At 69.0% G+C, this 25,550-nt stretch overlaps 4 protein-coding genes across 4 annotated transcripts in view; 1 reads left to right on the top strand and 3 right to left on the bottom strand.

Moving 5' to 3' along the window:
• LOC134510947 (oocyte zinc finger protein XlCOF26) overlaps window positions 1-25,550 on the bottom strand; it is a 125,204-nt gene that overhangs the window by 5,398 nt on the left and 94,256 nt on the right. The window lies entirely within an intron of this gene.
• LOC134510950 (zinc finger protein 585A-like) lies at window positions 145-23,564 on the bottom strand. The gene is given in 7 exon segments (XM_063324170.1): window positions 145-3,147; window positions 3,235-3,489; window positions 21,428-22,475; window positions 22,477-22,768; window positions 22,995-23,090; window positions 23,245-23,316; window positions 23,435-23,564. Coding segments are annotated over 5 exon segments (3,855 nt in total). The 5' UTR covers window positions 23,062-23,090; window positions 23,245-23,316; window positions 23,435-23,564; the 3' UTR covers window positions 145-954.
• On the top strand, window positions 9,797-14,525 carry RARRES2 (retinoic acid receptor responder 2). The gene is made up of 5 exons (XM_063324169.1): window positions 9,797-10,011; window positions 11,912-12,016; window positions 12,287-12,391; window positions 13,937-14,079; window positions 14,346-14,525. Exons 1-4 carry the CDS (start codon window positions 9,847-9,849, stop codon window positions 14,048-14,050), a joined length of 489 nt encoding a protein of 162 aa, XP_063180239.1. The 5' UTR covers window positions 9,797-9,846; the 3' UTR covers window positions 14,051-14,079; window positions 14,346-14,525.
• On the bottom strand, window positions 14,741-16,081 carry LRRC61 (leucine rich repeat containing 61). Its single transcript, XM_063324167.1, has one exon. The coding sequence runs from the start codon at window positions 15,908-15,910 to the stop codon at window positions 15,059-15,061; it is 852 nt and encodes a 283-aa protein (XP_063180237.1). The 5' UTR covers window positions 15,911-16,081; the 3' UTR covers window positions 14,741-15,058.

Genomic DNA, 25,550 nt, shown 5'->3' with positions numbered 1-25,550 from the left:
CGAAAGCTGCGAGTCGGAAAAATTATCCACAGAGCAAGCAGAGAAGCACAAGCGACAGCCCCCCCGCCTCCCGCCCCCCCCCCGCCTCCCCCCTCCCTCCCCAAACTTCCCCCCCCCCCTCCCCCTCCCCCTGCGCGGCCCCTCCGGACTCGGAGAAGCTTCTCCCGGGTTCCTTTTTTGGAAGCAGAGGTGAGCCGAGACGCTTCCAGGCCGTTTTCCCGGCTGTTTTCCGTTTTCCCGGTGGTCATCACCCGACTCTTCCGCTTCGCGCCCCCGTCCGTCCCCCCCCCCGCCCAACCACCATCCCGGGGGAAGCCGGACGCCGCGGCGTTGGCTGGGGAGCATCGGCAAGGAGGCCCCGGCGTCTCTCCCCAGCTCTCCTGGTCTCAGCTCCCCATCCCAAAGCCATCCTTGCGGAACGACGTCCAGGTCGGAAGAGAAGGACGGAGGGTTCTGGGAGAAGCTCTTGGCTCCCCCCGGCTGCCTCCGGGTCTGCGCGTGGAACCCGGGGGGCGGGAGCAGGCAGCCCTGCCCGGCTGCACGCCGGGAGCGGTTTTGAAGCCAACGGATCCCAGATGCCGAGCTCTTCCCGAGCTCTTCCCGCTCCCTACGGTCCGTGCGGCCGCCGCAGGAGCAAAGGCGGCGGATCCGGGATCCTCCTTCCGTTGGGTACGCTGACGAGACGGAAAGCTGACGCAGCGCCTCCGAGTCCACCCTCTCCTCCTGGCTTCACCCCATCCGAAACCCGCCTGGGGCATCCTCCGAGCCTCCTCTTCCCGAATCCGCCACCTTATTCCCGAGTCCCCACCACCTTTCCACCGTTCCCTCGGCGCCGGCCTCCTGCGGTCAGCCATCCGGGCATCCCCCGGGCGCCGGCCGCCGCCTCCTTAGGTTTGGTGTCTCTCCGACGAGGAGCAGTCCCTCGCCCGCGGGCAGGTTTTTCGGCCGGCGCCGTTACAAGCAGCTGGGGCAGGGCGAGGGTTTCTCTTCGCCGGGCGCTCTCTCGGGCACTCGCAGGACGCGTTTCTCCTCGAAGCTTCTGCCGCAGGCGCCGTACTTGCCCCAGAGCTCCCCGCGGCAGTCGGGCTGGGGCTTCAGGAGGAGCTGGCGCTGGGCCACGCAGTCGGCGCAGCAGCACTGGGGGGGCAGGCTGGGAGGTTTGGGGCTCAAACCTTCCCCTCCCTCGGTGCATTTACAAGGGCAGGGGCCCGCCGGTCCCTCCTGCGGGTGGTGGGAGCCGGCCACCAGGTGATGGTCTTCCTGCATGAGCTGCAGGAGGATGTCTGCCGCTCCGGAGGGGCTCTCCGGTCTGGTGGGGGGCTGCGCTGTCGGCCGAAGCTCCTCCCGAGCCAAGGATCCGTGAGCAGCTCCGCGGGAGCAGGGGGGGAGCAGCATGCCGGGGGCTTCCGAGGCCTTTCCCAAGGGAGCGCCGCTCCCTTCCGATTCTTCCTGGTGCGCCGGACAGGTTCCCTCGCAGCAGGAGGAGGGGATGGCGCCGGCGTGCGTCCGGCGGTGCCGGAGGAGGTGAGCCTTCTGGCTAAAACCCTTCCCGCACTCGGCGCAGCGGAAGGGCCGCTCGCCGGTGTGGGTCCTCTGGTGAACGGCCAGATTCACCTTCTGCCGGAAGCGCTTGCCGCACTCGGCGCAGGCGTGCGGTCGCTCGCCGGCGTGGCCCTGCCGGTGAAGCTGCAGCTCCCCGTGTTCCTCGAAGGTTTCCCCGCAGAGGGAGCAGGGGTAGGGGCTCCCCGGGTGGGTTTGGAGGCCGGGGGCCTGGCCCGGCTCGCTCTGGGGTCGTTCGGCCGCGTGGACGCGCTGGTGGACCCGCAGGGAGAGTTTGCTCTTGAAGCGTTTGGGACACTCCAGGCAGGTGAAGGGCTGCCTGCCGGTGTGGGTCTTCTGGTGGGCGATGAGGTTGGGCTTCTGGGCGAAGCGCTTGCCGCACTGGGTGCAGGCGAAGGGGCGCTCGCCGGTGTGCGTGCGGTAGTGGGTGACCAGGTTGCCCTTCTGGTTGAAGCGCCGGCCGCAGACGCCGCAGGTGAAGGGCCGCTCGCCGGTGTGGATGCGTTGGTGGGTCACCAGGTTGGTTTTCAGGCTGAACCTCTTGCCGCAGACGTCGCAGCGGTAGGGCCCTCGGCCCCGGTGGTTTTGCCGGTGCTTGACCAACCGCTCGTACTGGGCGAAGCTCCTCCCGCACTCGGGGCACACCCAGGCCCTCCCTTCCGCCGCCTTCTCCTGGGGGGTTTTGGGGGACAGCTCGTCGCCGGAGCTTTTCTCGTGCTCGGGGCACGGGTAGGACTTCTGCCCGACGTGGGTCTTCTGGTGGGCCACCAGGGAGAGCCAGAGGCCGAAGCTGTTGCCGCACTGGTTACAGATGAAGGGTTTCTCCGCTCCGGGGGCCGGGGGAGGCGGGGGGGTGGCGTCCCCCAGGACGGGCTGCACCCCCAGGTGCCCCAGGAGGTGTGGGCCGTGGCTGAAGGCTGCCGCGCAACCCCCGGGAGCCTCGGCGGCGGGACCGTGCTGCGGCCGGAGGAGAGTCACCTTCTGGCAAAAGCCCTCCCCGCACTGGACGCAGGGGAAGGTTTGCTCGCCCAGGGGGGGCTGCTGGTGCGGCAGGAGCGGCTCCTTGGGGGGAAAGCTCTTCTCCGTACACGAGTACAGCTCTTGGCCCTCGGGGATCTTCTGAACGGGCAGCGGCGGCATGGGGCTGAAGGGGGCGTCTTGCTCGGGCCCCCCGGGTTGGAGCAGGGTGGGGGCAGCCCCGTAGGGCAGGCCGGCGGCGGGGCTGCGGCCCGGGCAGCGGCGCTGGCGGGGGGCGTGAGTCTTCTGGTGGGCTTTGAGGGAGACTTTGTCCTTGAAGCACTTCTGGCACTGCCCGCAGGGGTAGGGACGGAGGTCCGTGTGGGTGCTCTGGTGCGTCACCAGGTTGGTTTTCTGGGTGAAGCGTTTGCCGCACTGGGTGCAGGCGAAGGGACGCTCCCCCGTGTGCACCCGGTAGTGGGTCACCAGGTTGGTCTTCTGGTTGAAGCTGCGGCCGCAGAGGAAGCAGGTGAAGGGCCGCTCCCCGGTGTGGATCCTGCGGTGGGTGATGAGGTTGGGCTTCTGCCTGAAGCTCTTCCCGCACTCGGGGCAGACGAAAGGGGTGTCCTCCTGGTAATTCCTCTGCTGGGATCGCAGCTTCGGCTTGCTGGAAGCCCCGTCCTCTTGCTCGCCCCCCGCCAGCCCCTTCTCGCCAGCGGCGTGGATGCGTTGGTGGGCCAGGAGGTTGGCCTTCTGGCTGAAGCTCTTGCCGCACTGGGCGCAGGGGAAGGGGCGCTCCCCCGTGTGCACCCGGCGGTGGGTCAGGAGGTTGGGCCGCTGGCTGAAGCTCTTCCCGCAATCCCCGCACCTGTAGGGTTTCTCTCCGGTGTGGATCCTCTCGTGAGTGATGAGGCTTTGCTTCTGGCGGAAACCTTTGCCGCACTGGGCGCAGCGGAAAGGGCCGGCGCCGAGCTGCGGCACCCAACAGGCCACTCGGGTGGAGAGCGGGCTGAGGCCGGCGGCGGCGGTGGCGGCGGCGGCGCCGTCCCTCTCCATGCCCGCCCGCTCGGGAGCACGCTGCCCGCCATGGAACCAGCGGCTGGAACTGCCGGCGGCTGCGGGATAGAGCTCCAGGGAGCCGGCAGCTCCCCCGGGTTTCTCCTCAGGCTGCTCGACTTTATTCACTCGGCCGGGCTCAACTAGATTTCGAAAAGATTCAAGACGTTAATGGCAAGAGTCTTTCGCAGAATCAGAGAATATCTCGAGTTGGAAGGGACCCAGAGGGATCGTGGAGTCCAACTCCCCGCTCCTCGCGGGGCTACTTAAAACTAAATCATTGCGGCTCATCGCACCCTCAGGGATGAGAACCCTTCCCAGAGCCCGCCCCACCCCTGACTTGCTGACAGCAGCGCTGGCGGCAGCAGTAGTGGCAAAAACGGGCCCCAAGTGGCTGCGAACTGGCCCCAAATGGCTGCGAACTGGCCCCAAATGGCCATAGACTGGCTCAAAATGGCTGCAAACCGGCCTAAAATGGCCATAGACTGGCCCCAAATGGCTGCAAACTGGCCCCAAATGGCTGCAAACTGGCCTAAAATGGCCATAGACTGGCCCCAAATGGCTGCAAACTGGCCTAAAATGGCCATAGACTGGCCTAAAATGGACATAGACTGGCCCCAAATGGCTGCAAACTGGCCCCAAATGGCCATAGACTGGCCTAAAATGGCCATAGACTGGCCCCAAATGGCTGCAAACCGGCCTAAAATGGCCATAGACCGGCCCCAAATGGCTGCAAACTGGCCTAAAATGGTCATAGACTGGCCCCAAATGGCTGCAAACTGGCCTAAAATGGCCATAGACTGGCCCCAAATGGCTGCAAACTGGCCTAAAATGGTCATAGACCGGCCCCAGATGGCTGCAAACTGGCCTAAAATGGCCATAGACCGGCCCCAAATGGCTGCAAACTGGCCTAAAATGGTCATAGACCGGCCCAAAACGGCCTCTACCCACAAGAGGAAGATTCCCCACCAAGGCCGGCTTGCCACAGCCTCCGCCGGGACGCAGGGAGCACCTACCCGCGCAGGGGCTGACGAGGATCTTGCTCTCCTCCTGCATCTGCTGGCCTTCGGGGTACGGCTCCTCCGACTGTTTAATCCCGAACAAACCACCGGGCTTGAAAAATCTGTAGCCTGGCGGAAGGGAGAAGAGCCGCCGGTCACCGTTAACCGTCACACCGGGAACCACGCGTTCGGCACAGGCCTCGTTAGGCTGGAGCCGCCCGGGCGCATTCACAAATAAGCTAAAATGAAGGAAGCCCGGGGGCATCGCTTTCATCTATTTTAAGCTTCTGCTGCCTGAAGTGTAATTAAAGATAAAAGGAAATACCAGCACCGGGCTCCCTCCTCCTGGCAAGGCGAAAGGTGGGAAGAAGCGCCGTTCCCTGGAAAAACGCCTCTTTCCGTGGTCTTTCGCACGCTCGCCCCCGGTATCCTCAGATCCCGCGTGAGGCTTTTATCACGGGATATCAAAGGCTACCGCAAAAATGCCGTTAATTCCAACCTCCCAAGCAGAAGAGAAGCCTCCATCTTTAGCAGAGGGGCTGAAGGACCTTCTCCAGGCTGGGGATTCCGCATTTGCATACATTTACATACGCTATTTGTGTCACCCCCTGCACCGGTCAAGGGGAGACCGTCGCCGGCAGTCAGTCGGACTCGGTGTTAGGGCAGGACGGGCCGGACTCCGGAGAACACCGCAAACGCGTCCCCGAACCCCTCTCCCGCGTCGGCCAATCCCGCCCGGCGCGGTGCCGTCCCCGACACTCACCTGTGCAGGGGTCGGACGGGATCTCGGCACCCACAGCATCCAGCTCGGGTCCGGCTCTCGGCACCTCGCTCAGCCTGGGGTAAGGGAGCAGGTTCAGGGCGTGGGCGGGCTGGGTCGGGAGAGAGAAGCGTTGTCAGCACGTCGCCACGGCTTTTTTTTTTGGGGGGGGGGAGAGGGATTCGTTTCTACGGTTTTTTTTCGGCGGGGCAGCGACGGTCCCCCTGTCCTGGGCACTGGTGAGGCCCCACCTCGAGGGCAGCGTCCAGTTTTGGGCCCCTCACGCCAAGAAAAGACACGGAGGGGCTGGAGCGAGTCCGGAGAAGGGCACCGGAGCTGGTGAGGGGTCTGGAGCAGGAGTCTGGTGAGGGGCGGCTGAGGGAGCTGGGGGTGTTCAGCCTGGAGAAAAGGGGGCTGAGGGGAGACCTTCTCGCTCTCCACAGCTCCCTGAAAGGAGGGGGTAGCCGGGGGGGTCGGTCTCTTCTCCCAAGGAACAGGCCATGGGACAAGGGGAAACGGCCTCAAGTTGCGCCAGGGGAGGTTTAGGATGGATATTAGGACAAATTTCTTCCTGGAAAGGGCTGCCAAGCGTTGGAAGAGGCTGCCCAGGGCAGCGGGGGAGTCGCCATCCCTGGGGGGATTCAAAAGCCGGGCAGACGCGGTGCCGAGGGACGCGGGGTAGCGGTGGGCTCGGCAGCGCCGGGCTAACGGTTGGACTCCACCATCTTTTTTTTTTTCCCAACCTCGCTGATTCTGTGATCCGACGGACGGGCGGTGGGCTTTCGGACGAACGCCCAACGCCCACGGGCCGCCACCAGCGAGACCTGCCCCACGGCGAAGGGGGCGTACGCCTCGCCGGGGGTGACACTTTACACACCCGCGCCCTCCGCAAACCCTCGAGGGGGTCCTGGCTCAGCGGGATCACCGCCGAGGCATTCCCCTCGGGCTCCGCATCCGCAACAGCGCAGCCGGCAGAAATCCCAGGCCCTTTTCCCTGCGGAGGGCTGGGAAAAGCTGTCCGGGCACCGGAGGAGGTGGATGGAAGGGCTGGTTCTGCCCAAACGCTGGGCACTGCTGCCCCCGAGCCCCTGGATGCGGCGGGTCGAAATCCCGAAGGCAGCTTCAATCCTTCGGGAAAGGAGCAGGAGCAGGGGGAGCAGGCGGGAAGAGACGCAGGAGGGCAGGACAGGGGCTGGGGGTGACACCTCCCGCTTTGCCACCGGCTTGTTTCGGTGCAGGAAAGCTGCTTCTCCTCCGCGCCTCAGTTTCCCCGTGAGCGTGAGCATCGCCTGACAGCGAGCCTCCAGCAGAGCTCCCAACGGGCAGAAGCAAAACGCTCACCACCCCCTCCGAAGAGATCGTTTGGTTCCCAAGCGGATCCCCTCACCTGGGTGTGATCTCCCAGCCCCACTCCCCAACCCAGCCGGGATCCGGGACCGAAGGAGGAAATCTCCCAAAGGAGCCAAAGCAGCTTTTCCCGGGAAGCTCGACACCCAATCTGCCCCAGGATTCCTCTCTTCTTCCTTCAAAACCCCTCCGTAGCTTGGCAGGAGCGCAAGGAGAGCAGATGGCAGGAGACAGGGAGCCCAGCCCGCGCCGCCGTAACTTTAAGAAGCGCCAATTTGAAAGCAAAAGTCTCGCAGGGGGGCTCGGGGCGGCTCCTCGGGGCCTGGGTATTTCCAAACGAGGAGGAGAAAAGCACCAGAAAAGCTCCCAGGCCCTGGGAAAACCCCAACGCCCCCCCCTTCAAAATGTCAGAGGACGAAAAGAGGGGGTTCCTCCCGCCTGGCGCGGAGGGACGCGGGCAGAGCTGGCCCCGCTCCGGCCTTTCCCTGGGGATGGAGAAGCTGCTGCCCCCCCACCCTCCACCCCCCCACCTCCCCAAATCCGCGCGTACCTGGGGCGCTCCCCCTGCAGACATGGCTCCCCTCGGGGCCGCCCGGCGAGGGGAGAGGACATCAGCTCCGGGGAGAGAGCGGGGCGGTGGCTGTCCTTCCCCTCCGCCTTCCGCCACCTTCTCCGATCTTCCCCCCCTCGACTTCCTCCAAATGGCTGCTGCGGGTCCCTGGGAGGGCGAGAGAGAGGAGCCGGTGAGCGGGGAGAGCGGCGGGGGCACGCTGGGAGGAGCTGGGCCGCCTCGCCAGAGGCTCCGCTGCCTGCTGTATCCCTCTTCCTCCTCCTCCTCCTCCTCCCAGTTATTTTAGGGGAGAGGAAGGCGCTGACCCCAGGGTCTGGCCCGGATTCATTCTGTTTACGGTAAAAGCTTCCCCGCAGGCAGCGCAGGCAGCGCTACTGGGATTTGTAGTCCAACACCAAGAGGCCCGTCGCCGCACGCCAAGCGTTGCCGGCGGCCTCGAGGACGGGGAACGGCAGCTCCCGGCAGCCAACAGCCAGCCTGGAGAAAGCAAAGGCACAGCCCGGCCCGCTCCCGTGTCGCGGGGAAGTCCCCTGGTGTCCCCCACGGCGTCCCTGCCCCAGGGAAGAGGGTCGGAACGGGATGATCTTTCAAGGTCTCTTCCAACCCAAACCAGTCCGTGATTCTACGAAGCGAGGGTCGCCCCGACCAAAATCCCCCCCCTCCCGCCTCCCCAAAACCCCGTCGGAGATCCACCAGGAAAACGCCTCCTGCCCAGTTTGGGTGGGAAAGGAAAACCTCGCCCGCCTTCTCCGCGGGCGCCCCGGTCCATCCCCTCCTCTCCAAGCACCCCACGCGGGGCACGGTGCCTCGAGGAGGGGGTTAAGGGGGCAACAACGGCCGCGCCGAGCCCCACATCCCCCCTTTCAAAGCCCCGGCGGCGCTCGGGACGCTTTCAGGAAGGCTCGGCTTTAATCCGAGCTAAAGTTTTGGAAACCGGCTGGCGAGAGGAGCTGGAATCCCAACCCGCCGTGGGGGTGTGCTGCATTCCGGGACTCAGGATCCTCCGGTGCGGACACCCATGAGGGGACACGTCCCGTGGGATCACGGGAGGCGCCTCTCCACCACGCCAAGCCTCGTTAGCTCCTGATCGTTAAGTCCCACCGGGCGCTGACGATCCTGTGGCCCGCTCAGCCCTACTTAACTGGGCCGCGTCGCTCCCCGGGGCCGGATACGCAGCCGGTGCTGCCGTGGTCAGGCAGGGGTAGAGATGCAGGCAGGGGTGCAGGCAGGGGCAGGGGTGCAGGCAGGGATGAAGGCAGGGTGCAGGCAGGGGTAGGGGTACAGGCAGGGGTGCAGGCAGGGATGAAGGCAGGGGTGCAGGCAGGGATGAAGGCAGGGTGCAGGCAGGGGTAGGGGTACAGGCAGGGGTGCAGGCAGGGATGAAGGCAGGGTGCAGGCAGGGGCTGGGGTGCAGGCAGGGGTGAAGGCAGGGTGCAGGCAGGGGCAGGGGTACAGGCAGGGGTGCAGGCAGGGATGAAGGCAGGGGTGCAGGCAGGGGTGAAGGCAGGGTGCAGGCAGGGGTGAAGGCAGGGGTGAAGGCAGGGGTGCAGGCAGGGTGCAGGCAGCGATGAAGGCAGGGTGCAGGCAGCGATGAAGGCAGGGGTGTGGGTAGGGGTAGCAGTGCAGGCAGGGGTGCGGGCAGGGGTTGGGGTGCAGGCAGGGGTGCAGGCAGGGGTGCAGGCAGGGGCAGAGGTGCAGGCAGGGGTGCGGGCAGGGGTGCGGGCAGGGGGGTGGCTGGGGGTACAGGCAGCGGTGTGGGTGCGGGCAGGGCCTCGAGGCCTACTAGGCCTCACCGGAGCCCCACAGGCCCGGCCCCTCACCGTAACCCCGCCACCAGGCCCCGAGGCCTCCCGCCCCCCCCCCCCCCCCAAACTTCCACCCCCCCCCCCCCCCCGCGGAGAAACTCACGGGTGGACGATGTCCCGCCACGCGATGACGTCGTGGCGGCGATGACGTCAACCCGGCGGCGGCGGGAGGAGGAGGAGGAGGAGGAGGAGGCGGCGGCGGAGGCTCCGCCCACCGCTTTCCCGGAGCACTTCCGGGTCAGCCGCGGGTTGGGAGGGGGAGCGGCGGCGGCAGCGCCCCCTGCCGGCACCATCGAGCCGCTCGGCCAGAGCGCCCCCCGGCGCCACCATAGAGTGGCCGTTCCCCCCCGCTACCCCCGCGGTGGGCCAGAGTGTCCCCCTTCCCCCCCCCCCCCCCCCCCAACCTCCCCGCCGCCATTTCCCCCCGCCGCCATTTCCCCGGTACCGGCCCTAACGGGGAGGGGGACGGACACGACACGCACACACACACACACAGGGACACGGCGGGGGGAGGAAGGGACACCGCGGGAGGGGGGGGGGATGGGGACACCGTGGCCCGTTGGACTTTGTTTTGGGGACTTTAGTCCTTCCGCCATCCCCCGCCTCCCGCTCCCGGGGAGGGGGGGGGGGGGGGGGGAGGAGGCCTGGCCGCCCCCGGGGGCGGAAAAAGAGGGCAGTTCCCAGGAAATCGGTTAATGACCGAGCGCAGCCCCGATCCGTGAGGCTCGCCGGGGTCAGGCAGCCCTTTTTTCCCCCCCCCCTTCCCCCAACCCCGTCCCGGCCGCAGGGATGAGGTTCCCGCTAGCCCTCTGCCTGGGCCTGGTGGCCATGGTGGCCGCCGGCCCCTCGCCGCTGCAGCGGCGGGTGGTGCGGGAGGTGCTGGAGGCCTTCCATGGCCGCAGCAGCGTCCAGGCCCTCTTCAGGGAGCGGGCGGTGGAGGGGGTTGTGGAGAGGGTGCGTGAGCCGGGGGGGGTGTGTGTGTTTGGGGGGGGGTTGGATGGCGGCCGAAGGCCTGGGCCGGGAGCTGGGGGGGTCGGGGTGTCCCGGAGGGAGGGGGCGGTGGGTGCTGGGGTGTCCCAGAGCGGGGAGTTGGGTGCTGGGGTGTCACGGAGGAGGGGGGCAGTGCCAGGGTGTCATGGGGGGGGTGGTGCTGGGGTGTCCTGGAGGGGGGGTGGGTGGGAGGGTGTCATGGAGGGGTGACGGTGGGTGCTGGCGTGTCCCGGAGGGGGAACTGGGTGCTGGGGTGTCACAGAGAAGGTGTTGGTGGGTGTCAGGGTGTCCCGGAGGGAGGGGATGGGTGCTGGGGTGTCATGGAGGGGTGACGGTGGGTGCTGGGGTGTCATGGGGGGGGGTGCTGGGGTGGCCCACAGGGAGGTGACGTGGGTGCTGGGGTGTCACAGAGAAGGTGTTGGTGGGTGTCAGGGTGTCCCGGAGGGAGGGGGTGGGTGCTGGGGTGTCACAGAGAAGGTGTTGGTGGGTGTCAGGGTGTCCCGGAGGGAGGGGGTGGGTGCTGGGGTGTCACAGAGAAGGTGTTGGTGGGTGTCAGGGTGTCCCGGAGGGAGGGGGTGGGTGCTGGGGTGTCACAGAGAAGGTGTTGGTGGGTGTCAGGGTGTCATGGAGGGAGGGGATGGGTGCTGGGGTGTCACAGAGAAGGTGTTGGTGGGTGTCAGGGTGTCCTGGAGGGAGGGGATGGGTGCTGGGGTGTCATGGAGGGGTGTCGGTGGGTGCTGGGGTGGCCCACAGGGAGGTGACGTGGGTGCTGGGGTGTCACAGAGAAGGTGTTGGTGGGTGTCAGGGTGTCCCGGAGGGAGGGGGTGGGTGCTGGGGTGTCACAGAGAAGGTGTTGGTGGGTGTCAGGGTGTCACGGAGGGAGGGGATGGGTGCTGGGGTGTCACAGAGAAGGTGTTGGTGGGTGTCAGGGTGTCCCGGAGGGAGGGGGTGGGTGCTGGGGTGTCATGGAGGGGTGACGGTGGGTGCTGGGGTGGCCCACAGGGAGGTGACGTGGGTGCTGGGGTGTCACAGAGAAGGTGTTGGTGGGTGTCAGGGTGTCCCGGAGGGAGGGGGTGGGTGCTGGGGTGTCATGGAGGGGTGACGGTGGGTGCTGGGGTGGCCCACAGGGAGGTGACGTGGGTGCTGGGGTGTCACAGGGAAGGTGTTGGTGGGTGTCAGGGTGTCCCGGAGGGAGGGGATGGGTGCTGGGGTGTCCCAGAGGGAGGGGATGGTGGATGCCTGGGTGTCATGGAGGGGGGGTGGGTGCTGGGGTGTCACAGAAGAGGTGTTGGTGGGTGCCAGGAGGTGCCCTGTCACAGAGTGGGGGGGGGTCTGGGTGCTGGGGTGTCCCAGAAGGAGGGGACGGTGGGTGCTGCGGTTTCATGGAGGGGGTGGTGGGTGCCGGGGTGTCAGGAGAGGAGGGGATCGGTGGCGGGGTGTCACGGAGGGAGGGGACGGTGGGTGCTGGGGTGTCATGGAGGAGGCGCAGGGTGCCGGGGTGTCGCAGAGGAGGGGACAGCGGGTGCCGGGGCATCGTGGAGGGAGGGGTGGTGGGTGCTGGGGTGTCCCAGAGCCGGGAGGTGGCTGGGTGTGGGGACAGACCCGGTGGCAGGGACGGAGCAGGCCGGTCACTGGGGACAGGGAGGGCAGGGGCTGGCGGGGCTCAGCTACTCATTAACCCGCCGTGGCCACGGGGCCAGCGGCTGCTGGTGCCCGGCCATCGCGGCGCAGCCGGGAGCACCGACGGCTGGGATGCTCCCGTTCCTCGGGAGGGGCTGGGGATTCCAGGGACCCTCCGGTTCGGGCCGCCGGCCCGTGTTGGGAGCCGCCGGCGGCTGAGGGCCTGTCCCCCTTGTCCCCCCAGGAAGATCCCTCGGGGACATTTGTCCAGCTGCGGCTCAGCCTGGTGCAGACGGCCTGCGGCAAGCGGGCACCGCGGCCCCAGAACTGCCGCACCCTGGAGAACCGGGTGAGTCGGGGACGCCGGACGCCGCGGCCCCTTCCCTGGGGGTCACATCCCGTGGGGACAGCGCACCTCTGCCTCCCCCGGACACCCCCCGTCCCCCCCGCCCTCCGTCCCCTCCGCCGTGCTGCCGCCTGTGCCGGGGAGGTGACGATGGTTCCTGGCAGCGGCGGTGTGGCGTGGATGTCCCCAGGCCCGGCAGGGCAGGGGGCTGGCCGGGAGCCGGCGGGTGTCCCCCGGGGGAGCGGGTGGTGACAGGCCCTGCTGTGTCCCCAGAGGAAGCCTGTCTGCGTGGCTTGCTACAAGTTTGACCACGGCGATGTCCCCAAGGTGCTGGACAAGTACCACAACTGCGGCCCCAGCCACCACATGGCGGTGAAGGTGAGTTTGTCCCCTGGGCTACCGGCGCGGGGCCCCGCTGGCTCGGGATGCCCTGGGGGGTGCCAGCCCCTGCCGTGACCCTTGCGGTGCCGTGGTGGGTGCCAGCCGCCACCAGGCCCCTTGTGGTGCCAAGATGGGTCCTCACCAACTGCCAGGATGCTCCTGGTGCCATGGTGGGTGCCAGTCCCTGCCAGGACCCTCGCGGTGCTGTGATGGGTCCCCACCAGCTGCCAGGACCCTCCTGGTGCCATGGTGGGTGTGAGTCCCCACCGGACCCTCGTGGTGCCGTGGTGGGTGCCAGCCCCCACTGGGACCCTCCTGGTGCCGTGGTGGGTGCCAGCCCCTCCTGTGACCCTTGCGGTGCTCTGGTGGGTGCCAGCCGCCACCGGGCCCCTTGTGGTGCCATGATGGGTCCCCACCAACTGCCAGGACCCTCACGGTGCCATGGTGGGTGCCAGCCCCTGCCGGGACTCTTGTGGTGCCAAGATGGGTCCCCACCAGCTGCCAGGACCCTCCTGGTGCCGTGGTGGGTCCCAGCCCCTCCCGTGACCCTTGCGGTGCTCTGGTGGGTGCCAGCCGCCACCGGGACTCTTGTGGTGCCAAGATGGGTCCCCACCAGCTGCCAGGACCCTCCTGGTGCCGTGGTGGGTCCCAGCTCCCACTGGGACCCTTGTGGTGCCGTGGTGGGTGCCAGCCCCCACCGGGCCCCTCGCGGTGCTGTGATGGGTCCCCACCAGCTGCCAGGACCCTCACGGTGCCATGGTGGGTGCCAGCCGCCACCGGGACTCTTGTGGTGCCAAGATGGGTCCCCACCAGCTGCCAGGACCCTTGTGGTGCCGTGGTGGGTCCCAGCTCCCACTGGGACCCTTGTGGTGCCGTGGTGGGTGCCAGCCCCCACCGGGCCCCTCGCGGTGCTGTGATGGGTCCCCACCAGCTGCCAGGACCCTCGCGGTGCCGTGGTGGGTCCCCACCAACTGCCAGGACCCTCGTGGTGCCGTGGTGGGTGCCAGCCCCTCCCGTGACCCTTGCGGTGCTCTGGTGGGTGCCAGCCGCCACCGGGCCCCTTGTGGTGCCATGATGGGTCCCCACCAACTGCCAGGACCCTCACGGTGCCATGGTGGGTGCCAGCCCCCGCCGGGACTCTTGTGGTGCCAAGATGGGTCCCCACCAGCTGCCAGGACCCTCCTGGTGCCGTGGTGGGTCCCAGCTCCCACTGGGACCCTTGTGGTGCCGTGGTGGGTGCCAGCCCCCACCGGGCCCCTCGCGGTGCTGTGATGGGTCCCCACCAGCTGCCAGGACCCTCCTGGTGCCGTGGTGGGTGCCAGCCCCTGCCGGGACCCTCCTGGTGCCATGGTGGGTGCCAGTCCCCACTGGGACCCTCACGGTGCCGTGGTGGGTCCCCACTGGCTTCCAGGGCCCTCGTGATGGTGTGGTGGGTGCCAGCCCCTGCCGGGACCCTCCTGGTGCTATAGTGGGTGCCAGTCCCTGCCAGGACCCTCGCGGTGCCGTGGTGGGTGCCAGCCCCCCCCCTCCTCTGCCCCACAGGAGATCAAGCAGCGCGACGAGGCGGAGTGCCGGGCGGTGGAAGAGGCCGGCAAGGCGACGGACGCGCTCTACCTCCCCGGCATGTACGCCTTCTCCGTGGGGCTGCCAGCTTAGGTGGCCGGACGTCCCCACGTCCCCACACGGTAGGTGCTGGCGACCGGGGGGCTGGGTGGGGGACACGCAGCCCCGCCAGGGTCCCCCCCCCCGCCACGGTGCTGGGGGCTGTCCTTGGCTGGGAGAACACCCCCCCACGCCACACCAAGGACGTCTCCAGCCTGGTCTGCCGCCTCCGGGGCGCACTGGCCCTGGGGAACGCTGGCCCTGGGGACAGGGACAAAGTCACGGGGGGGGTGTGCGTGTGGGGGGAGGTTCCTCCTGCCACCAGCCCCTCCCTGTGTCCCCTCTCCAGGCCCACCGCCAGCCCCGAGGAGACGGAACGTTGCCACAGGGGACTGGCCCGTCCTCCCCCCGCCCTGCGCCTGCCGCCCCCCCAGCACCGCGTCACCGACGGAGGGTCCTGGATGCGTGTGTGTGTCCCCCCCCGCCGCCGCCCCCCAGCTCACCAGTAAACCCCAGCTCTGGCTCCTGCTATCTCCGCTCTTATTCTCACCGGGGATCGTGGGAGGGGGCTCAGCCCCACGTCCCGCCTGTTGCGGGGGCTCCGCGCCAGCTCCGCCACCGGGTGCGTCACCCCCCTTGTCCCTTGTCCCAGGAGGAGGGACGGGGACGCGGTGGGTCCAGGCAGAGCAATGGGTAGAGGCGAGTCCCGGCCCCGGGCCCAGGACGATGCGGTAGAGAGGGATTTTTGAGGACGGCACGCCTTTACTGCACAACCTCGCCACGTCCCCCAGTCCCCCACGATGTCACCTGTCCCCACCCGCGGCCTCCCCAGCCCCACAAGTCTCCCCTCCGGGCTGGAGAACTCGGGGATGGCTCCAAATTCCCTAAGGACATCTCTGCTCCTGCCCCCGTTCCCCATCCCGGAGCCCCCGGGGTTGATGGTGTGTCCCCGGCTATGTCCGTTGCTGCTCCGGATTCCTCGCGGCTCCTCCGGCGTCCTCTTCGGTGACGGCGGTTCCAGGGTGGTGGGTGGCATGGGGACCGGGGCTGGGGTCTCGTGGCTCAGAAGACGAAGGAATTGGGGTTGGGGCGGCTGCTGAGCGCCCGTTCCGCCTGGGCGATGGTATCGTCGGCGCGCCGGCTCAGCTCCCGGCATTCCTGCAGCACTTCCCCAAACTGCTTGTAGGCTTCTTCCATGATGGAGCTACGCCGGGGCGGCCGCGGTTCCCAAAAACCCGCTTCCACCCAAGGCTGAGCCGCTCGAGGCGCTTCCGGACCGGCGTCGGCGTTGCCACTGCCGCCGCCGCCGCGTCCCAGCGAGCTGTCGAGATCCCGGCAAAGCTGGTAAAACTCGCTCCCGCGACCCGACAACCGCTCGCCGTCGATGGCTTTGAGGCCGGGGAACATGTCGGCCAAAGCGGCGCGATAGGCCGGGGCGGTGACGCAGAGGGGGTTGGCCAAACGGGCGAGGGGATCGCGTAGGCGCAGGCTCTCCAGGCGCCGCAGCCCCGTCAGGCACCGCAGCTGCTGGAGGCTGCTCACCCGGTTGCCGGCTACGTTGAGGCTTTGGAGATTTTGGCAAGAACCCAGGGGTTCCAGGCTGGCCACACGATTCCGGGCCAGGTTGAGGACGGTGAGGGATTTGAGGGAAGCCAGTGGACCCAACTGGGCGATGGCGTTGCCGGAAAGGTCCAGCCATTCCAGGTTGGCGCAGTCGCCCAGGCAGCCCAGGTGGGCGATGCCGCGGCCCCGCAGCCGCAGCAGCAGGATGGACTCCAGGGCGAACTCCCCCGTGCTGGCCTTCAGCAGCTGGGGGGTGATGCGCACCCCCTCCTCCTCCTCCTCCTCCTCCTCCTCTTCCTCCTCCTCCTCCTCCTCCTCCTCCTCCTCACCCGTCTCCTCGCGCCCCTCCATCCTGGATGGGGGGGTGGGACACGGATCCGCTCGGGTCCCGCAGCTGCGGGGGGACAGAGAGTGAGGGGACCCCGGCACGGCTCAGGCACGGCTTGGCTGGGGGGGGCCCTGGGGTGCGGGGACACGTGTGGGGCACAGCCGTGGGGTGTCCTGCGGGTGCAGGGACATGTGTGGGGCACACCTGTGGGGGCCTTAGGGTGTGGGGACACGTGTGGGGCACACCTGTGGGGGCCTTAGGGTGTGGGGACATGTGTGGGGCACAGCCGTGGGGGGCCTTGGGGTGCGGGGACACGTGTGGGGCACACCTGTGGGGGGCCTTAGGGTGCGGGGACACGTGTGGGGCACAGCCGTGGGGGGCCTTGGGGTGCGGGGACACGTGTGGGGCACACCTGTGGGGGGCCTTAGGGTGTGGGGACACGTGTGGGGCACAGCCGTGGGGGGCCTTGGGGTGCGGGGACACGTGTGGGGCACAGCCGGTGGGGGGGCTTGGGGTGTGGGGCTCACCCGCGGGATGCCTTGGGGTGCCCTGGGGTGTGGGGCACATCCGTGGGGTGTCCTGCGGGTGCAGGGACATGTGTGGGGCACATCTGTGGGGGGCCTTAGAGTGTGGGGACATGTGGGGCACAGCTGTGGGGTGCCTCGGGGGTGCAGGGACACACACGGGGCACGGCCATGGGGGGGCTTGGGGTGCGGGGACACGTGTGGGGCTCAGCCGTGGGGTGCCCTGGGGTGTGGGGCACATCCGTGGCGTGTCCTGGGGGTGCAGGGACATGTGTGGGGCACACCTGTGGGGGGCCTTAGGGTGTGGGGACACATGTGGGGCACAGCCATGGGGGGCCCCGGGGTGTGGGGACACGTGTGGGGCTCACCCATGGGGGGGGCCCTGGGGTGTGGGGCGCATCCGTGGGGGGCACATGGGGTCCAGAGACTGTGGGTCACCCTGGGGGGGGGGGGGGGGGACGGGACGGACATGTGTGGGGCGCACCTGTGGGGTGCCCTGGGGTGTGGGGGGGGGCACGCGTGGGGCTCAGCCCGGGGGGGGGGGGGGGGGGGGTTGCGTCGGGGTGTGGGGCACACCGGGGGGGGGGCACAGGGACAGGCATGGGGCAGGCGGTGGGGCGTCCTGGGGGGTGCGGGGACACGCGTGGGGCCCGTGGGGAGCCCCCCCCCCCCATCTCCCCCCGCCCCCCGCCCGCACTCACCGCACGGCGGCTCCCGGCGGCCCCCGCGGCCCCGCCCACCGTTGCCATGGAGACGGGCGAGCGCCCCGCCCCCCCCTCCCCCGACCGGGAATAACGGGAGCGGGAGCGGGGGCGGGAATGGGGGCGGGCACCCTACCGGGGACAGCGGGACATGGGTGGGGGGCACCGCGCCCCCCCCTCCACCCCCAGCCCCCGGCATCGCCGTTCACACGCGGCCCCCCCCCGGGTCCGGGTGGAAGGGACAGAGGGAGGGAGGGAGGGATGGAGACGGAGGGATGGAGGGAGGGAGGGATGGAGGGATGGAAGGATGGAGGGATGGAGGGATGGAGGGAGGGAGGGATGGAGGGATGGAGGGAGGGATGGAGGGATGGAGGGAGGGAGGGATGGAGGGAGGGATGGAGGGAGGGAGGGAGGGATGGAGGGATGGAAGGATGGAGGGATGGATGGAGGGATGGAGGGATGGAGGGAGGGATGGAGGGATGGAGGGATGGAAGGATGGAGGGATGGAGGGAGGGATGGATGGAGGGATGGAGGGATGGATGGAGGGATGGAGGGAGGGAGGGATGGATGGAGGGATGGATGGATGGATGGAGGGATGGAGGGAGGGATGGATGGAGGGATGGAGGATGGAGGGAGGGATGGATGGATGAAGGGATGGATGGGTGGATGGATGAAGGGATGGAGGGATGGATGAAGGGATGAATGGATAGAGATGGGTGGATGGAGATGCATGATGAAGGGATGGATGGATGGAGATGGATGGATGGAGGGATGAAGGGATGGATGGATGGATGAAGGGATGAAGGGATGAATGGATAGAGATGGGTGGATGGAGACGGATGATGAAGGGATGGATGGATGGATGGAGATGGGTGGATGGAGGGATGGATGGAGATGGGTGGATGGAGGGATGAAGGGATGGATGGATGAGGGGATGAAGGGATGGATGGATGGATGAAGGGATGAAGGGATGAATGGATAGAGATGGGTGGATGGAGACGGATGATGGAGGGATGGATGAAAGGATGGATGGATGGAGGGATGGATGGATGAAGGGATGAAGGGATGAATGGATAGAGATGGGTGGATGGAGATGGATGATGAAGGGAGGGAGGGATGGATGGGTGGATGGATGAAGGGATGGATGAAGGGATGAATGGATAGAGATGGGTGGATGGAGACGGATGATGAAGGGATGGATGGATGGAGATGGGTGGATGGAGGGATGGATGGAGATGGGTGGATGAAGGGATGGATGGATGAAGGGAGGGGTGGATGGAGGGATGGATGAAGGGATGGATGGATGGAGGGATGGAGATGGATGGATGGAGGGATGGATGAAGGGATGGAGGGATGGATGGATGGAGGGATGGATGGATGGAGATGGATGGATGGAGGGATGGATGAAGGGATGGAGGGATGGATGGGTGGATGGGTGAAGGGATGGAGGGAGATGGGTGGCTGGAGGGATGGATGAAGGGATGGAGGGATGGATGGATGGAGGGATGGATGGATGGAGATGGGTGGACGGAGGGATGGATGGAGATAGATGGAGGTATGGAAGGATGGATGGAGGGACAGATGAGTGGATGGATGGATGGAGGGATGGATGGATGGAAGATGGAGGGATGGATGATGGAGGGATGGATGGAGATGGGTGGATGGAGAGATGGATGGAGATAGATGGAGGGATGGAGGGATGGAAGGACAGATGGATGGAGGGATGGATGGATGGAGGGATGGATGGAGGGATGGATGGAGGGATGGCAAGCCGGACTGGTGATGGATGGAGGGATGGCAAGCCGGACTGGTGGATGGGATAGGGGCCAGAGGGACACAGTGACGGCCAGCCAGGCAGCAGGACAAATGGCTGGGCAGCCGGGCAGAGGGCCGGTGGGACGGTGGTGTGCTCCAGGCCCCACACCTCTCACGGGCGCCGTGCCACGCTGGGGACCGGGCGTCGGGCAGGGACCTCGGCCCCCACTGCTGGCAACGGCAGTGGGGGCAGGGCCGAGGTGGCACCGGGGCCTCTGCCATGGCAACATCCCCAGGCCATGGCCAAGCCAGCACCCGTGGTGACCGCTGTCCCCAAGATGTCCCCATGGCCATGCCCGCACCCGTGGTGACCACTGTCCCCAAGATGTCCCCATGGCCAAGCCTGCACCTGCTGCGACTGGTGTCCCCAAGATGTCCCCATGCCATGGCCATGCCTGCACCTGTGGTGACCACTGTCCCCAAGATGTCCCCACGCCATGGCCATGCCTGTACCCATGGTGACCACTGTCCCCAAGACGCCCCATGGACATGCCCACACCTGTGGTGGCTGGTGTCCCCAAGATGTCCCCATGCCATGGCCATGCCCGCACCCGCGGTGACCGCTGTCCCCAAGATGCCCCCACGCCATGGCCACGCCCCCACCCGTGGTGACCACTAACCCCAAGATGTCCCCATGCCATGGCCATGCCCGCACCCGTGGTGACCGCTGTCCCCAAGACGCCCCATGGACATGCCCGCACCTGTGGTGACTGGTGTCCCCAAGATGTCCCCATGCCATGGCCATGCCTGCACCCGCTGCGACTGGTGTCCCCAAGATGTCCCCATGCCATGGCCATGCCTGCACCCGTGGTGACCACTGTCCCCAAGATGTCCCCATGGCCATGCTCACACCCTTGGTGGCCAGTGTCCCCAAGATGTCCCCACGCCATGGCCGTGCCCGCACCTGCGGTGACCGCTGTCCCCAAGATGTCCCCATGACATGGCCAAGCCTGTACCCATGGTGACCACTGTCCCCAAGACGCCCCATGGACGTGCCCGCACCTGTAGTGACTGGTGTCCCCAAGATGTCCCCACGCCATGGCATGCCTGCACCCGCTGTGACTGGTGTCCCCAAGATGTCCCCATGCCATGGCCATGCCTGCACCCGCTGCGACTGGTGTCCCCAAGATGTCCCCATGCCATGGCCATGCCCGCACCCGTGGTGACCACTGTCCCCAAGACGCCCCATGGCCATGCCTGCACCTGCTGCGACTGGTGTCCCCAAGATGTCCCCATGCCATGGCCATGCCCGCACCCATGGTGACCACTGTCCCCAAGATGTCCCCATGGCCATGCTCACACCCTTGGTGGCCAGTGTCCCCAAGATGTCCCCACGCCATGGCCGTGCCCGCACCCGTGGTGACCGCTGTCCCCGAGACGTCCCCATGGCCATGCCGGCCGTGCCGGCGGCTCTGCCACCCCGCCCCACCCTCTCGCTCTGAGACGCCCCTTTGGAAAGTTCAACAGAACCCGGTTTATTGGCAGTTTCGGTTGGTTCCCACCCAGCGGAGCCCCCGGGGGGGGCGGGGGGGGGGTCAGTGTCCCTCTGCCCCACAGCCCCGCCGACCGGCACCGCCGTGGGGAGAGACCCCCCCCCCCCTTCTCCTGGGGACGGGATGGGGGTCCCCCAATTCACCCCGCGCCGGCCCCGGCACAGAGCTTGGCGCAGCCCAGTCCTTGCTTGGGGGGGGGTGGGGGGGGAGGGTGTTTTAAGTCCATTCAGAGTTTTTCAGAGTTTCGGTTTTGCCACCGGCCACCGGCCCCGCCCCGGCCACCGCGCTCCGTGCCGGGTGCCGGGCGGGACCCGCAGCGAGCCCCGAGGGAGGGCGCTGAGGACACGAGTGTCGCTGGGAGCCACCGGGGTCCCCGGCACGTCCCGGCGCTCAGGGACAGAGGGCGGCGGGGGCCGGCCACCTCCGCTGGGGGACGGCGGCGGCGGCGGGGACGGCGGCGGCGGGGATGGCGGCGGAGGTCATGGCGGCGGGGACGGCAGTGGTGGGGACGGTGAAGGCGGGGACGGTGGCGGAGGTGACGGTGGCGGTGGGGATGGTGATGGCGGGGACAGTGAAGGCGGGGATGGCGGCGGAGGCGATGCCGGCGGCAGGGGTGGCGGCGGGGATGGTGATGGCGGGGATGGTGAACGTGGGCACGGCGGCGGCGGGGACGGTGGTGGTGGAGATGGCGTTGGGGATGGTGAAGGCGGAGGGGACGGTGGCGGAGGTCACGGCAGTGGTGCAGATGGTGGTGGAGAGGGTGGCGTTGGGGCCGGTGGCGGGGCCGGTGGCGGCGGGGATGGTGATGGCGGGGATGGCGAAGGCGGGGATGCGGCGGAGGTCACGGTGGCGGTGGGGATGGCGATGGCAGGGATGGTGAAGGCGGGGACGGTGGCGGAGCTCGTGGCGGCGGTGCGGCCGGTGGCGTCGGGGATGGTGATGGCGGGGATGGTGAAGGCGGGGATGGCGGCGGCGGCGGCGGCGGGGGGCACGGCGGCGGGGGGCGCGTGGGTGCGCTCGTGGCGCAGCAGGTGGGTTTTGCGGCTGAAGCTCTTGCCGCACTGGGTGCAGATGTAGGGCCGGTGGCCGGTGTGCACCGCCTGGTGCCGCCCCAGGTTGGTCTTGGAGCTGAAGCGCTTGCCGCACTGGGCGCAGGCGTGGGGCCGGGTGCCGGTGTGCACCGCCTGGTGCCGCTCCAGGTGGGATTTTCGGCTGAAGCCCCTTCCGCACTGCTGGCAGGAGAAAGGGCGGGCGCCGGCGTGGGCCTTGGCGTGGGCGAGGAGGTTGGGGCGGGAACCGAAGCGGCGGCCGCACTGCGGGCAGGGGAAGGGCCGCTCGCCCGTGTGCACCCGCAGGTGCCGCAGGAGGTGCTGGTTGTGGGCGAAGGCGCGGGGGCAGTGGGGGCAGGCGAAGGGCCGCTCGCCCGTGTGGGTGCGCTGGTGGCTGGCCAGGTTGGGCTTGTGGCTGAAGGTCTTCTCGCAGTGGGGGCAAGCGTAGGGCTTCAGCCCCATGTGGCCCCGCAGGTGCGCCGTCAGGTGCCGCTTGTCGCTAAAGCCCCGGCCGCACTCGGCGCAGGCGAAAGGGCGTCCCTCCCGGTGGAGCCGGCGGTGAGACGCCAGGTTTTTCTTCCAGCTGAAGTTTTTCCCGCATTCCGGGCAAGGGAAAGGTTTCTCCTCGGATGCGACCTCCTCGTCTCCGGCTCCCGGCGTCGGTTCGGCGTGGAGCTGCTGGTGCCGGAGGAGATGCTGTTTGTGGGCGAAGCGACGGCCGCAACGGGCGCAGGGGAAGGGGCGTTCGCCGGTGTGGGTGCGCTGGTGCCGGACCAGGTGGGTTTTCTTCCGGAAGCGTCGGCCGCATTCGGGGCAGGGGAAGGGTCTTTCCCCCGTGTGGGTCTTCTGGTGGGAGCGGAGGTGGATCTTCTGGCGGAACCGGCGGCCGCACTGGCCGCAGGGGAAGGGCCGCTCGCCCGTGTGCACCCGCAGGTGCCGGGTGAGGTGAGCCTTCTTCCCGAAGCCCTTCCCGCACTGGCCGCAGGCGAAGGGGCGCGGGGGGGGTCCCGCAGCCCCCGCAGGGACGGCTTTCGCCCTCCTCCGATCCCAGCCGCCCGTGGAAGAACCCGTCGCAGCCGTCGACGCCGGCGGGGCTGCGGCCGAGCGGCGGCCAGGGCGGCACGGCGAAGGCGGGCAGCTCGCCGTAGCCCAGCTCCTCCGGGCACGGCTCCTCCGCTTTGCAGGCGCCGGGGGGGAACGACGGCTCGGCCGGGGGCTGCCCCGCCAGCAGGGTTTCGGCGCCGGCCGGCCATTCTTCATACTCTTCCTCCACCTTCACCTTCCTCACCAGCCAGTCCTCTGCGGGGACAGAGGGACGGTCGGGGCGGCGGGGACGTGCCCACTGTGTCCCCCCCCCCCCCCGCCTCCCTGCCCTGGCACCGCCACCGGCGATGGAGCGACCGTCACCGTGCGTCCCCCCGCAGTGTGCCGGGGGGGGAGATGGGGTGTGGGGGGGTCTGTGGCCGCAGCTCGTGGCCGTGCCACGCCACGCGGTGCCGGCGCTGGCGGCGCGTTGCCCCCTCACCTGAGCAGCCGTGCTCCAGCCCCCCCCCGGGCTCCCCCGGCGCCCCCGGCTCCTCGCCGTCGGGCATCGCCTCCGCCTTGGGGACCACCGACCCCCCTGGGGAGACAAAAAGGGGGGGGGGCAAAGCCAGCGTCGTCCCCCCGCCTCCGGGATGGCCCCTCGCCCTGCGGGGAGCCCGGAGCCGGGGCTGGGGGGGGGACACGGGGTTGGGGGGGGACACAGGGACAGGCAGGACCACCTTGGCACCCACCTGGGCCGGCGCAGCTCGACGCCTCCGTCTCCTCGCCTGCGGCACCGGCTCCGGCTTCACCGCGGGGGACCCTGCGCGGGAGGGGGACGCGGTTGACCCCCACCCCCCCCCACCCCCACCATGGCTCCCACCGGGACAATTCCCGGGGTGGTCCCGCTCCCCCAACACCCCCGCCCCCCCCGGTGCGTACCAGGGTGCGCAGGACATCCAGGCTCATGGCGCGGCTGCGAGGGTCGCGGGGGGGGTCAACCGGGGAGACCCCCCCCCCTAGATGTATGAGGGGGGGTCCCTGCCCTTCCCATCCCCCATCACCCCCCGTTGCCCCCCCATACCCTCACCCAAGCCCTTCTTGTCCCCCCCCCCCCGCCCCTAACACTGTCCCTCATTACTCTTCCTTCCCGGTCCGCCCCCCCCCCCCCCCCCCCCCCCCCCCGCCACCGCCATCCTGTCCCGCCCCCCCCCCCCCCCGGCCCCCCCCCTCCCCCCCCCCGGTTCCGCCCCTCCCGGTTCTCCCCCACCCTTCCTGCCCCCCTGCCCTCCCCCGCCTTCCTGATCCCCCCCCCCACCCCCGGGTCCCCCCCCACCTTTCCACCCTTCCTGTCCCCCCAAAGCCACTGTCTCCCCCCCCGGTTCTTCTCCCCCCCCCCCCCCCCTTCCTGCCCCCTAAAACCACCGCCCCTCCCCCCCCCCCCCCCCATTCCTGACCCCCTCCGGTTCCCCCCACCTCCTTCCCGCACCCCCCCGGTTCTCCCCCCCCTCTTCGTGCCCCCCCAAAGCCACTGTCTCCCCCCTCCCCCCCCCCCCGCCCCTGTCCCTCCCCGGTCCCGCCCCCCCTCCCCTTCCTGCCCCCCCCCCCCCCCCCACCGCGGTCCCCCCCATCCTTCCTGCCCCCCGCAAAGCCACAGCCCCTCCCACACACCCCCCCCCGGTGTCCCCCCCCCCCGCGTTCCCGGTGCCCTCCCTTGCCTCCCCCGCCGGGCCCCGATCCCGGTCCCGATCCCGATCCCGGTCCCGGTCCCGATCCCGGTCCCGCCCGTCGCCGTGGCCTCGGGGCTGGGGGGGGGGGGGGCGGGATCCGGGGGCGGGGGGGGGGTGTCGGCCCCTCCCGCCGCCCCTACCTGCTCCGCCGCCGCCGCGCCGCCGGTCCCCGCCTCCCCCGCGGTGGCCGCCGGTCCCCCGCCCCCGCCGGGCTCCCACCCCCCCGCCTCCGGCCCGCGGGGTCCCGCTGGGATACCGGGATATCGGGAGACCGGGATATATCGGGAACCGGGACTACATCTCCCGGCACCCCCCCCCCCCCCTCCCCGCCCCCAGCCCCCGCACCGCCCCCCGCCCGCCCCCCGGGACGTACCGAGCTGTGCCGGGTCATGGCCCCCCCCCCCCCCCCCCCCCGCACCGAGCCGTGTCCGTGTGTCCCCCCCCCGCACCGAGCCGTGTCCGTGTGTCCCCCCCCCGCACCGAGCCCTGCCGTGTCCCCCCCCGAGCCCTGCCGTGTCCCGTCCCCCCCCGCCCCGGCACCGAGCCCTGCCGCGACCCCCCCGAGAACCGGGTGTGTCCCCCCCACCCCCGGGGTCAGGGAGGGGGGACGCGGGGGGGGACATGGGACAGGGAGTGGGGACATGGGGGACACAGGGGGGGACATGGGACAGGGAGATGGGGGACATGGGGGGACAGGGGGGCACACATGGGACAGGGAGATGGGGACATGGGGGGGCACGGAGGGGGGGACATGGGACAGGGAGATGGGGACATGGGGGGACAGGGGGGGACACATGGGACAGGGAGATGGGGACATGGGGGGGACGGGGGGGGACATGGTCGGGGAAGTGGGGACACAGGGGGGCATGAGGGGACACATGGGACAGGGAGATGATGGGGACATGGGGGGACACGGGGGGACATGGGACAGGGAGATGGGGACATGGGGGGGGACGGAGGGGGGGACATGGGTCGGGGAAGTGGGGACAGGGGGGGACGACATGGGACAGGGAGATGGGGACATGGGGGGGAACGGAGGGGGGGACATGGGACAGGGAAGTGGGGACATGGGGGGACATGGGACAGGGAGATGGGGACATGGGGGGGGACGAGGGGGGGGACATGGGTCGGGGACGTGGGGACATGGGGGGGACGGGGGGACACATGGGACAGGGAGATGGGGACATGGGGGGGATGGGGGGGGGGACATGGGACAGGGAAGTGGGGACATGGGGGGACATGGGACAGGGAGATGGGGACATGGGGGGGGACGGAGGGGGGGACATGGGTCGGGGACGTGGGGACATGGGGGGGACGGGGGGGGACAC

Source organism: Chroicocephalus ridibundus, chromosome 2 (assembly GCF_963924245.1).
Source record: "Chroicocephalus ridibundus chromosome 2, bChrRid1.1, whole genome shotgun sequence".
NCBI classification, from domain to species: domain Eukaryota; kingdom Metazoa; phylum Chordata; class Aves; order Charadriiformes; family Laridae; genus Chroicocephalus; species Chroicocephalus ridibundus.
This window is presented reverse-complemented; position numbering and strand designations above follow the sequence as displayed.

Coding starts and splice junctions, on each gene's coding strand:
- RARRES2 (XM_063324169.1), top strand. CDS start 9,847: ATGAGGTTCCCGCTAGCCCTCTGCCTGGGCCTGGTGGCCATGGTGGCC. Junction 12,017..12,286: donor GCCGCACCCTGGAGAACCGG/GTGAGTCGGGGA, acceptor CTGTGTCCCCAG/AGGAAGCCTGTCTGCGTGGC. Junction 12,392..13,936: donor GCCACCACATGGCGGTGAAG/GTGAGTTTGTCC, acceptor TCTGCCCCACAG/GAGATCAAGCAGCGCGACGA.
- LRRC61 (XM_063324167.1), bottom strand. CDS start 15,910: ATGGAGGGGCGCGAGGAGACGGGTGAGGAGGAGGAGGAGGAGGAGGAG.